This window comes from Apium graveolens, chromosome 3, assembly GCF_009905375.1.
Source record: "Apium graveolens cultivar Ventura chromosome 3, ASM990537v1, whole genome shotgun sequence".
Taxonomy (NCBI): Eukaryota; Viridiplantae; Streptophyta; class Magnoliopsida; order Apiales; family Apiaceae; genus Apium; species Apium graveolens.
Genome location: NC_133649.1, coordinates 295,245,571 through 295,257,861, shown reverse-complemented (window position 1 = coordinate 295,257,861; position 12,291 = coordinate 295,245,571). Strand labels below are relative to the sequence as shown.

The 12,291-nt window shown below is 36.9% G+C and overlaps 2 protein-coding genes across 2 annotated transcripts; one reads left to right on the top strand and one right to left on the bottom strand.

The window, feature by feature from the left end:
- Positions 1-5,647: 5,647 nt before the first annotated feature.
- LOC141715226 (secreted RxLR effector protein 161-like) lies at positions 5,648-6,130 on the bottom strand. Its single transcript, XM_074518701.1, has one exon. The coding sequence runs from the start codon at positions 6,128-6,130 to the stop codon at positions 5,648-5,650; it is 483 nt and encodes a 160-aa protein (XP_074374802.1).
- Positions 6,131-6,977: 847 nt separating this feature from the next.
- Positions 6,978-11,809, top strand: LOC141713660 (mediator of RNA polymerase II transcription subunit 17). The gene is made up of 8 exons (XM_074517169.1): positions 6,978-7,130; positions 7,238-7,457; positions 8,700-8,813; positions 9,026-9,111; positions 9,426-9,810; positions 9,886-10,338; positions 10,479-10,784; positions 11,233-11,809. Exons 1-8 carry the CDS (start codon positions 7,042-7,044, stop codon positions 11,551-11,553), a joined length of 1,974 nt encoding a protein of 657 aa, XP_074373270.1. The 5' UTR covers positions 6,978-7,041; the 3' UTR covers positions 11,554-11,809.
- The last annotated feature ends 482 nt before the right edge of the window (positions 11,810-12,291 follow it).

Genomic DNA, 12,291 nt, shown 5'->3' with positions numbered 1-12,291 from the left:
ATCGGGATTGGCCTCGATTCCTCTCTTGGAGACCATCAATCCCAAAAATTTTCCAGAACCTACTCCGAAAGCACACTTTGTAGGATTTAACATCATCTTGTGGTACCTCAGGACCTCAAAAGCTTCCCTCAAATGGGTTATATGGTCGGTCTTCACTAGACTCTTGACTAACATTTCATCAACATAAACTTCCATGGTATTGTCGATAAAATCCTTAAAAATTTTATTTACCAATTTTTGATAGGTGGCTCCTGCATTCTTGAGACCAAATACCATAACAAGATAACAATAAACACCAAAGTCGGTGATGAATGATACCTTTGGGATGTCGTTCTTGTGCATCTTGATCTGATTGTATCCACTAAATCCATCCATGAAGCTCAGCATCTCATGTCCAGCAGTCGCATCTATCAAAGTATCTATCCTTGGCAACGAGAAACTGTCCTTAGGGCATGCGTCATTCAGATCAGTGAAGTCCACACACATCCTCCATTTTCCATTGGCTTTCTTCACCATTACAGGATTTGCTAACCATTCTGGAAATTGTATCTCCTCGATGAAACCAACCTCTAAGAGCTTTTCTACTTCCTGTTTTATAGCTTCTTGTCTCTCTGGGGCAAAACTTCTTTTCTTTTGCTTTACTGTCTTCCGATTTGGATCCACATTCAGCTTGTGAGTAATTAATTCTGGGTCTATGCCTGGCATATCAGCCGCTGACCATGCAAACACATCACTATTTTCTTGCAAAAATTTCACCAACTTCCCTCTAAGGGGCTCCTCTAGTGTGGCTCCAACGAAAGTCACCTTCTCAGGATCCTCGGGAGCTAAAGGAATCGAGACCAAGTCTTCTGTTGGCTTCCCTCTTTTCTCATCATTCTCTCGAATATCCAGATCTTCAATAGGCAGAACCTGCCCCCCGACTCCATCTGCCCTCAGTGAGGCCACATAACAACTTCTAGCCATTTTTTGATCTCCTCTTTCTTCTCCAATCCCATTTCGGGTGGGAAACTTCATTACTGAATGGTAGGAAGAAGGGACTGCCTTAAAGGCATGTATCCCTGTTCTTCTCATTATACGTTGTAAGTCGAACTAGCCTTCACCACCACAAAGTCCAACATTTGTGTTGCTTGCCTTGGTTCCTGACCTATGGTTGTTGGCAACTTGATTATCCCTTCCACGGGGCACTCTACTCCAGCAAATCCATATATCAACATATCGGTCAGGGTTAATTGAGAATCATTATAACCCATCCTTAAAAAGGTGTCATGGAGCAGGATATCCACTGAAGCACCATTATCTACGAGGACCCTCTTCACCAGGCTGTTTTCTATTATCGGTGTTATGACCAGTGGGTCGTCATGAGGAAATTTCACACCCTCTAGGTCAAAATCATCAAAAGTCATTGTTACTCCTGTCCCGGCCCTCTTCGGGACTTCTCCAACAATATGCATAACCTCTCTAGTATATGCTTTCTTGGAGTTCTTGGATAATCCAGCAGCAGTTGGTCCTCCAAAAATCGTGTTTATCACAGGCCCTCGAGGCAGCGGCCCTCCAAAAATTGTATTTATAACCGGTCCTCTAGGCTGGGGATTCCGCCCCTGATCGTCTTGGTCCCTTCTACGATCTTTAAAGTTCTTTCTTCCATTGTTATTCCTATCCCCTCCTTCTCCAGTGTATTTGTTCAATCTTCCTTTTCGAATGAAGAACTCAATTTCATCTTTCAGTTGTCTACACTCATCGGTGTCATGACCAACATCTTTGTGAAATCTGCAATACTTACTCTTATCTAGCTTGGCAGGATAAGCCTTCAAAGGTTTAGGCCAACGAATATCTCGATCTTTCTCGATTTCCATCAAGATCTGGCTTCTAGGAGCATTCAACTTAGCGTATTCAGTGAACTTTTGCCCATGTCCTCCCTTCTTGGGGGTTGAATCAGGGTTTTGCTCAGTTCTAGGATACTTATCCTTAGCGATATATTCCAGATCATTTTTCCGCTTCTTGCCTCCAGCGGGCTCATTACTCACTACGGTCTTCCTCATGCTCTCTTCCACCTTGATGTACTTCCCGACCTTATCTTGGAGCTGCAACATGCTTTCAGGGGGGCGTTTGGCCAAGGACATCTTGAAGAATTCATCCCTAGTCCCCTGTTGCAGTGCTATCATGGCTACCTTGTCATCAAGGTCCGGGACTTTTAAAGCCTCCTTTGTAAAACGATTCAGGTATTCTCTCAAGGATTCCTTCGCTCCATGTACAATGCTCATGATGGATGCTGAACTTTTCTCATGCACTCTCCCGCTGATGAACTGCTTAATAAAAGCCTGACTTAATTCTCTGAAGGACCCAATAAAGTTCGGGGGCATACGACTATACCATCTTTGAGCCATACCCGACAGGGTTTGAGGAAAGGCCTGACACTTAATAACGTCATTCACGGGCTGCAACAACAGTGCATTAGAGAATGTCTTAACATGATTAGCGGGATCTCCCGTGCCATCATAAGCTTTGATAGTGGGCATCTTGAACTTCCTTGAGATATGGGCATTCATTATCTCCTCGGTGAATGGCGGAGTAGGATCATCAGGATCTCCAAGAGGAAGGAGATTGCTTGGATCAGCCCTTGGGACAACAACCCTTCTCTGTATTAGACCATCCAGGTCTAAGATAGGAGGAGGATTTCTCCCTCTAGGAGGTAGTGGGGGTCTGGTGGTCTGGTGCGCCTCCAAGTCACGCTTCAGCCTTTGAATCTCAGCCTCGTGAGCTTTGATCCTTTCCTGCACTTCTTGGGGATTCGTCCATTGGGTGCTTCTAGGACGTTGGCTACCATCAGCCATCGGCTCTTTTCCAACACGTCTCCTTCTTGGGGCCACTTCATCATCCGAAGATTCGGAGTCTCTCTCAGTGTAAGGACCAGAAAATTCCTGATCCTCAGGGATAGGAGCCAAACCTCGTATGTAGGGGCGATCGCCCTCGTGTTTCACTCCGTCCAGCATGTCTACTTCCTCCAACCTTGGGGTAAAGGGGCATCCCATAAGGGAGTTTAGTGGTTACAACAGTTGAATATTTGTACCCAATGGGTCGAGAATTCACAGGTGTATGTAGTTGTTGAAGTTGGGAATTCGTCCCTTGAGTAGCCGAGGGAATCGTCCCTTGTGGTTGAGGCTCAGTTGCCCCTACCTGGGCTCCTCTTTGGGTGGTGGCATAGGTTGAATGAGGAGGCACCTCCACAGTTGACGAAATCGTTGGGGTTGTCCCCGCGGGTGTTTCTCCTTCAAGGGCTCTAATTGTTCTCCGTGTTCTCGCCATGGTTGTTGTTGTGCTTTTCCATAGACGGCGCCAAATGTTATGGATTAAAAACTAGGGTATATGATTTCTGTATTTATTACTAAGGAACGTGAGCTTCGAGGATCGATTTGACTGTTCTTGTGTTTCGTGACTCAATCTGCCTTAACAAGATGCCTACGTACCTTGTTGTATGCCAAGGATCAAGTCAAAAAATGTAGTTCTGATTTGTGGGGTGAGGCCCCTTATATAGATGTTGGGAGTCCTTGAATTGGACTTGGGTTAGGAGGCTTGGTGGGCAAGTCTTAGAATTAGAATGGACTTTGGAGTCCTAAGAGGTAGGAAGCTGATTTCTTATCCCACCAGGTTCCTTGGAGGCCAATCCACAAGGATTTATTTCTCCACTATGACTCATCTTGTCAGCTGACTTACCCCTTATTAATTAATTACGAAATTAATTAATATTTAGGGTTCTGGGCCTTCTCAAATGAGCCTAGCTGTTGGCTCAATTCTGATATGATTAATGCAACATTAATTATATACCCAGGCCTTATTTTCTTCCCTATCAGTTGTATAAAGTAGGAATTGGATTTAGTCAGTAGAGGCACTGTTCAGGAATTAATTGGGTAATCGGGGATTAACCAGAATTATTAATCAGAACTAATTTAATATTATTTTTATTTATAAATAATAATATATGTAGTTATTTTATTTTATTGATTATATATATATTTATTTTATATATTTATACAAATAAATTTAAAATATGTAATATTATTATAATAATATAATTTTTAAGATGTAACTTATGAAATTGAGGTTAATTTTAGATGAAAAATTAGAAAAATTTATTATTTAACTATTTAAAATAGTAATTACGTATACGAGAATATTATTTTTCCTAATTCTTTTTTAAAATTTTCTAGATATTTTTTAAAAAATTACCAATGAGGTCAATTTTTGACTGATTAATCCGATTTTCGTAAAAAAACGATTTTGGCTTAGTTTTTGTTGAATCAGTTCAACTTTTTATCGAACAACTATTAATCGTTGATTAATCCCGATTGATTTTTAAAACGCTGGGAAGAGTGTGTCAACATACATAAAAGAAAAGGAGAATAAAAGTAAAAAAAAGGGGAAAAATAAGAAGTAAGGATAAAAACCGGGGCTAGGACCCCGTAAACCCCAAGATCCGCTTCCGGCTATATTCAAGAAATAAAACACGTTTTTTAGGTGATGGGTGAGAAAATTTAAAATAAAATAATAAAATGTCAAATTTTTATAATTTATAAAATTTGATATTTCACGAAATGTAAACAAATGAGGAAGATGGTTTAAAAATAAAGTATAATAGTTGGTTAGTACGGAGGGAATACTACTAATACTATTTTGATAAGTTATTTTTAAAAAACAGTTTACAAATATAAATATTACTCCCTCTGTCCAGTGGAGTTGTTATCATTTATTTTAAGCAGAGAGACCAATATAGTTAGTAAAAAATTAAAAATAATACACAAGTTGTTATGTTGGATAAACCATATCCACATATTAGGAATATTGTCACGGTTATCTAGGTACTGAACAAGTATTTGAGTTTATTAATAATAAAATTTTGTTATTTAGAGTAATGTAAAAAAATAAAAAAGACGACACAAAATAGGAAGGGTGTTATATAATATATAATATAAAAGTAGAGAGAGTAAGAAAAAACTTAAGATTTCATGTTTATTGATATCACACGATAATGTACATGCAAGCCTTTTATAGGCTTCTAAAACATAGGTTACTTGAGAAGTGAAAAGCCAAGAGTTTGTGTCAATTAATGGGGTAAAGGTGAAAGGTCAAAGGACATCTAGAAAGTTAAGAGTCATACAATAATATCATAACATTCCCCCTTGGATGACTCGTACAACTACATGCCTCATTAAAACCTTACTAGGAAAAACCTTGTGGGAAAAACCATAGTGAAGGAAAAAGAGTACATGTGTTGCTCGTGTAACAACGAGTGTATTATATCTCCCCCTCATTTTGACATGACTATGAATATCAACATAGATCTCGAAGTTTGTGCATTCCAATTTTGTGCACCAACTTCTCGAACGAAGATAAGTGATTTTGTAAACAAATCTGCTGGATTTTCACATGAACGAATCTGACAAACATCAATCTCTCCCCTTTGCTGAAGTTCATGAGTGAAGAAGAATTTTGGATCAATGTGCTTTGTCCGATCTCCTTTAATGTAGCCTTCACGTGTCTGAATGATACAAGCTCCATTGTCTTCATACAAATTGGTAGGAATTCTTTTATTGACTGAAAGACCACATGAATCTCGAATATGGTGAACAAGAGACCTCAGCCATACACATTCTCAACTTGCTTCATGAAGGGCCAATAATTCAGCATGATTTGAAGAAGTTGCTGCAAGAGTCTGTTTTATTGAGCGCCAAGATATTGCAGTATCACCATACATGAATATATAACCTGTTTGTGACCTTCCTTTATGAGGATCAGACTGATATCCTGCATCTGCATAACCAACTAATTCCACTTGTGAGTCTTTAGCATAAAATAAACCCATATCCATTGTTCCTCGAAGATATCTAAATATTTGTTTCACACCAGTCCAATGTCTTCGAGTTGGAGCACAACTATGTCTTGCTAATAGATTAACAGAAAATGCAATATCATGACGTGTGCAATTGGCAAGATACATTAGCGCACCAATGGCACTATGATATGGTACTTCTGGACCAAGAAGTTCTTCTCCATTTTCTCTTGGACGGAATGGATCCTTGTTCTTTTCTAGTGAACGTACAACCATAGGTGTACTCATAGGATATGCTTTATCCATAATAAACCGTTTAAGAATCTTTTCAATATATAAAGACTGGTGGATAAAGATTCCTTTAGATAAATGTTCAACTTGAAAACCAAGTCAGAGTTTTGTTTCACCCAAATCCTTCATTTCAAACTCTCTTTTCAAATATCCAATCGTCTCATGGAGTTCATTTGGAGTTCCAATGATGTTTAAAATATCAACATAGACAACAATGATAGTAAATCCCAATTTTGTCCTTTTAATAAAAACACATGGACATATTACATTATTAGTATATCCATCTTTCAAAAGCTAAATATTTTTGAAGACGTTTATTGAAATGAGGGGTGCAATTTGATATTTTCACTCAACCTTTACTCCGAAAACAAAAAAAATGCATATAAAACAATATTTTCCTTGTTTAATTACATTTCATGTTATATATAAGTTATAAAAGGTTTCACCATATTTTTTTTAAAAAAAAGTGGCAACTTGAGTATTTCGGGTGAATGATAAGTTTAGCCTATTTTTATATTAAATTAATAAAAATGACTTCCGAAAAGTTGGTCACTTTAGTCGACGGAGACCCAACTTTCAGTGGAGTATACCATATATGAAATAATCAACTACCAGTGCGGTATCTTATACAAATTGAGATACCAATTCAGTATTCTATCGGTTAAAATTGACCATTTTTTTCATAATGGTTATTTTTGTTAATTTTTAAAAAATGAGTTATTTTTGTCATTTTTTCGAGTATCCAGAAAGACATCAAAAAATTATAAATGAATTATTTTAAGATGTATTTTAACAAAATTACTTTTTAAATTTTGTTATTATGTAAAATATTTATAAATATAAAAATACAGAAAAAGAAAAATATACCAAATAGTGCAGGCGAGGCATCTGAGTCACTTCTAGAGCTTTGATCGGAGAACCAAAAAATGGACGGAACCCTAGAAATCTCCATCGATAAGCTTCCAATTAAGCGCTTAGAAGCTCTCGAAGAGAACGGAGTCGAACGATTCCCGAGGTAAAATACTCAATTGTATCTAATTGTGTATGTATATCTGTTTTGAATTAAATTAAATTGTTAATAAATTTATTTATATGTTTGTGTTTGTGTATGTGTATGTGTAGTGATGTTGGATACGAAGAGAGGCGATTGAATTTGATTCATCGAATCGATTTCGGGTGGGCGGTTGATAGAGAAGATTCAGCTAAGAAACAGAAGAAAGATAATGCTGGTAGTAGTAGTAGTTCTAAGGATGCTACTAAGCCCTGGCCGTGGAAGAGCCTTGTCGAGAACCTGCAATCGGCTCATCAGGAGCTTTCCGTGATTATTGATCTTATTAACACTGTTTGTTCTCCACTGCCATTTCTCGTTTATTTGTAGTGTTTGTTTGAATTAATTAGCTGTTTCGTGTGTTGAATTAGATTGCGCCGTCATTCATTATCTACTCCTTATTAACATTGTCTCTCTCCACTGCCATTGCTCGTTTTTTTTTGTATATTGTGCTTTATTGTTAGGTCGTATATGTTTGAATTAATTAGCTGTTGTCATTTGTTTGATTAGATTGGGCTGTCATTCATTATCGATCTTATTAACATTGTTTCTCTCCACTGCCGTTTCTCGTTTTTTTTGTATATTGTGCTTTATTGTTAGGTCATATATGTTTGAATTAATTAGTTGTTGTAGTTTGTTTGATTAGATTGGGCTGTCATTCATTATCGATCTTATTAACATTGTTTCTCTCCACTGCCGTTTCTCGTTTTTTTTTGTATATTGTGCTTTATTGTTAGGTCATATATGTTTGAATTAATTAGTTGTTGTAGTTTGTTTGATTAGATTGGGCTGTCATTCATTATCGATCTTATTAATTGTTTCTCTCCACTGCCATTTCTCGTTTTTTTTTGTATATTGTGCTTTTTTGTTAGGTCATATATGTTTGAATTAATTAGCTGTTGTCGTTTGTTTAATTAGATTGATTTTGTCGGAAACCGGTGAATTTTGATGGAATCTTTTATGAATTCATTTTCATTAGTGTTTGATGTTGTCGTGTAGCTACTATAGAGTGTTTTCGTTGGTGTTGTTTTATGTGATGTTGTTCTACTTCCATTTCTCGTTTATTTGTTTTGTCTGTTGTGCTTAATAGTTAGGTAATTTTTTGAATTAATTAGCTGTTTTGCGTGTTAAATTAAATTTGTTTTGCTGGATATTGGTGAATTTTAGGATTGGATTTTTTTTATTTACTTAATTAGTGTTTGATGTTGTCGTGTAGCCACTATTTGGTGTTTTCGTTAGTGTTGTTTTATGTGATATTATTCTTCAATTTCGTGATACACTGTTGTCAATATGAGTCGAAATTTTTGAACTGGTTTTTTCAAGTTTTATTTTATATTGTGTGTCCATTGGTAGATTTGTTTACATCGTGGAATCCTATTTTATGCAAGTCATAAGATTGTTTTGTAACTAATAATGTGGAAAGTGGTGCGTAGTTACTTTTTGATGTAAAACCTTTGCACCTGAATGGATGTGAAAGATTTTATGAGAAATATGTATTTGATCCTTCGTGACATTGTTTTGATTGGTTATGAATAGGTTGAGGTTAATGACGCAGTAACGGTGGCTGGTATGACCAGGCCAAAACAATTACCTAATGAGCTGTTATCTGATCTTGCTGTTTCTACAGCAACAAAATTGCAGTGCTACCGGGTAATTTTCTGGAATGATAAGATATTTAATGCTACCGATTGAACAAAAATCTTTATAACCTCTTATTTATCAGTTGATTCCATTGTCAACCCACATACCTAGTTAGCTGAATTTTTTAATTGTGGGACCACTTATTTTACCATTTTCTTGATTTTACCACTGACATATGAACTTAATGGATTTAATTATGTCTATATTTTTCCTGCATACAGCATCTTGGGAAATACTTTAAGCAGTCTGCTAAAGGACTGGAACAGCAGATTGCAAGGGAAGCCAGATTCTATGGTGCTCTAATAAGGTGAGCATGTGATACATATCTGCTCTGTTGTTTTAATACGAGTCTCCCATGGCCTTTCTTTGTGGTAAATTTAGACATTAGATAATGAATTAATGGTACATCTTAAAAAGTTAATATAAATATTACTTGTAAATGTCAAGCTCATGGGATGGGAGTATACTATGTAGTTAATTCATTTTCTGGTTGCTTCTGTATTGTTCAATCAACATGGCAGTGAAAAAAAGTTTAAGATCACAATGTATGTAGGAATGTTGTAGTCAGGTGTGATTTTAGAATATCATCTCATACCCAAGTTGTATTTGATTACCCTATAGGCTGCAACAGAACTGGAAAGTTAAGCGGCACCGCTCGGCCGCTTCTCCCGGCAATGAAGGCTTCTTTATTGACCTTTTCGACAATTCTTTGTATGATCCAACAGCTTCGTTTCGCCCCTCTACCATATCCACAGTCCGGGTCGAGCATGATGCAGCAGGAATGCTGGCTCTTAATTTACCACCAAAAGCAGGCCGCACTCTTCATTTTGGATTTCTATGTGAAAATTCTGATAGTACTGCAACTCGAGCAAGTAGAATAAAAATTGTAGGGTCAGATCCAGACCCTTCTGGAGAGTCTAATAAAGAACCTGAGAGCGATGATGATTGTGTCAAGAATAAACATGCTGTCCTCCGTGAGGTTCACAGGGCCATCTTTGATGAACAAGTAAGATTATTTGCTTTTGTATACCCTGCATAATGCTATTTACTCTTATTTATCGCTTTCATCAACGCTCTTCAGGTATTTGACCTGGTGAACCGTGAGGCATTCAACCCATCATTAGGTGTAAATGTTACTGGAATACGAGAAAATTATTTAGAATTGAACCTAACTCAAGGAGCCTCTGTGTTCATTTCACTTATGACGCCCAAACAAGGGGATCACATGGTTGATAGTGTAGACTATCAGAATTTAGAAAGTGCACTTGTAACTTCTGAATTCTTCGATGATTCTAATGCAAAAAACAAAACAAAAGATCTTACAAAGAAGACTGTCCTTCCCAATAGAGTAAGTTGCGAAATTTTCCTTCAACAAACGTTTCACGAGCAAGTGTTTGTACAAGCAAAGAAGAGAACAACTTCTGGTGGTAAAATGCATTCTGGTCCACCTACAACAAATCTGCTTGGTCATTTCTGCATGTCCGTGGCTCACAGGATTTTCTCAAATAAAATACTTAAAGCACTGGACGATCTGGTACCAGTTTCTTTAATGAATGTGTATTAAATATTTTTCAATATAATGTTTTTCTACATAGATGAAATTTGCTGAGAATAAAATAGAATTAAAATATTATGTATAATTGAGAGTAGAATATTTTTCTTTGATACCTGAAGGTTTCCAGGGTTCCGTATGTTCATTTGATATCTCATCCAACTTGGAATTCTCGGACATCCTCGTGGACACTCTCAGTGGATGTTCCTCAGTCTATTATTCATGCAAGTTGTCAAGCCCAGATATCTGAAAAGAAGGTTAAGACACAATTCCGAACTAAAGTGCTGGTGAATGATGATTGCATCAAGGTGGAAGGGGAAGGTGCTCCAAATGTTGTTGGCCTGTTTAAAGGCACCTCTGAAAGAATATGCTCTATAAACAGATATGACTGTGATTTGGCAGATCTTCCAATGATACTTCTGCAACAGGTATGTCTGTTATAGTGTTGTAGCAGAGCTGAAATTGTTTTAATTTAATGCAGAACTTCAAGCAAGTGTTACACTTAAGTTGGATTTTAGTGAATCTGCTGTTGATTGTTTGTTGTCTTCTTCGGGTGAACTTAAGGAAATATTGTTTCAACTCTATTATGCGTACTTTGCCTAATAGTTAGCATTATCCAGTTGAGCATATGGTTATCCCTTTTAACCTGTGCTCCTTACCTATTTGAGCATGTGGTTTTCTTGTTGAGTATTTGATTATTACTTCATGTGTAGTAGAATCTAGTCATATTTTCTCATCAAAATACAGACACTAATGAAAACATGAAATGCTCGTATGTAAAATGTCTGTAAATTGATTAAAGTGATGCCCATGTCATGTACCTTGCAAGGTCATGTTTTCATTGCAGTGCTTAATTCATATGATTATCACATCTAGGTTGCTAGCCAAATCATTCGATGGCTTCATGCTGAAGCTCTAATGGTGGGTATTAAAGCAAATAGGGACTTCTTGTGCTTGTCCTTTGAACTAGAGCAGGGTGAGACCCTTGGTCTTGTTGCACATGTTAACCCTGAAGATAGCATTGGGTGCATTTCCTGGTGGTTGGTGATGGATGATGGATTTACAGAGGAAGGTAAACTTCAGTCAGAAATTTCAGAGACCGACAATAGAAAATTCTTGGGTCACTTGTCTTTGGATATGTTATACTCGACATTGCTGGACTTGGTTAGCCTGTGCAGTGGGGGTGGTAATCATTGATGTGCACTTTTTTACGTGCACAGGCTTGTGAAAGAAAGTGTGTAATGCTGTTTCATTGGCAGGTTGTGTCCCGTATGTTGTAGTTTATAGTGTCTTATTTTTGGCTTAAATGATGGTTCGGTGTCTTGATCTGGAAAATGGTTAGTTATACTACTCTCCCGCCCATTACAACAGAGTTCTAGTCGCGCTGTGCTGATGTGCTCTTTTTTGTACGACACCTTAGAAATTGAATATTAATCTAAATTTATGTTAATGATGTTGACCGACTCAAATCAAGTTCTGGAGTGGTTCATACCAATGTGTTTCTTTTGTTTTTATTGGCAATAATATCCCTGTAAGGTCGTAGTAATATTTAGGGCTGTAGCTCAAATCGTTCTGCTCAAGCTCGGCAAGTCACAAGACAGCAGGTTTGATCATGGGTCAAATCTCTGTTCAAGATTGAAATTTGGCCATGTTCAATTTTTTAAATACATATTGGTTGCGGGTTACCTTTTTTAACTTGCTGTTTTCATTTGGTTTATGGGTTGTTCACAAATTTGTATAGACGAGCGTACTTGAATAGTCTATGTTTATGAACTACTAGTTGTACATAAAGAAACATTATATTTTTAAATATTTAATACACAACCAAATCTTACATTTAGGTTTAAAAGGAAAGCCTAAATGTTTAAAGAGAAACATATGTATTTCAACTGATTCTGAATTATTGAAATATACACAAATATTGACTGTAGAACA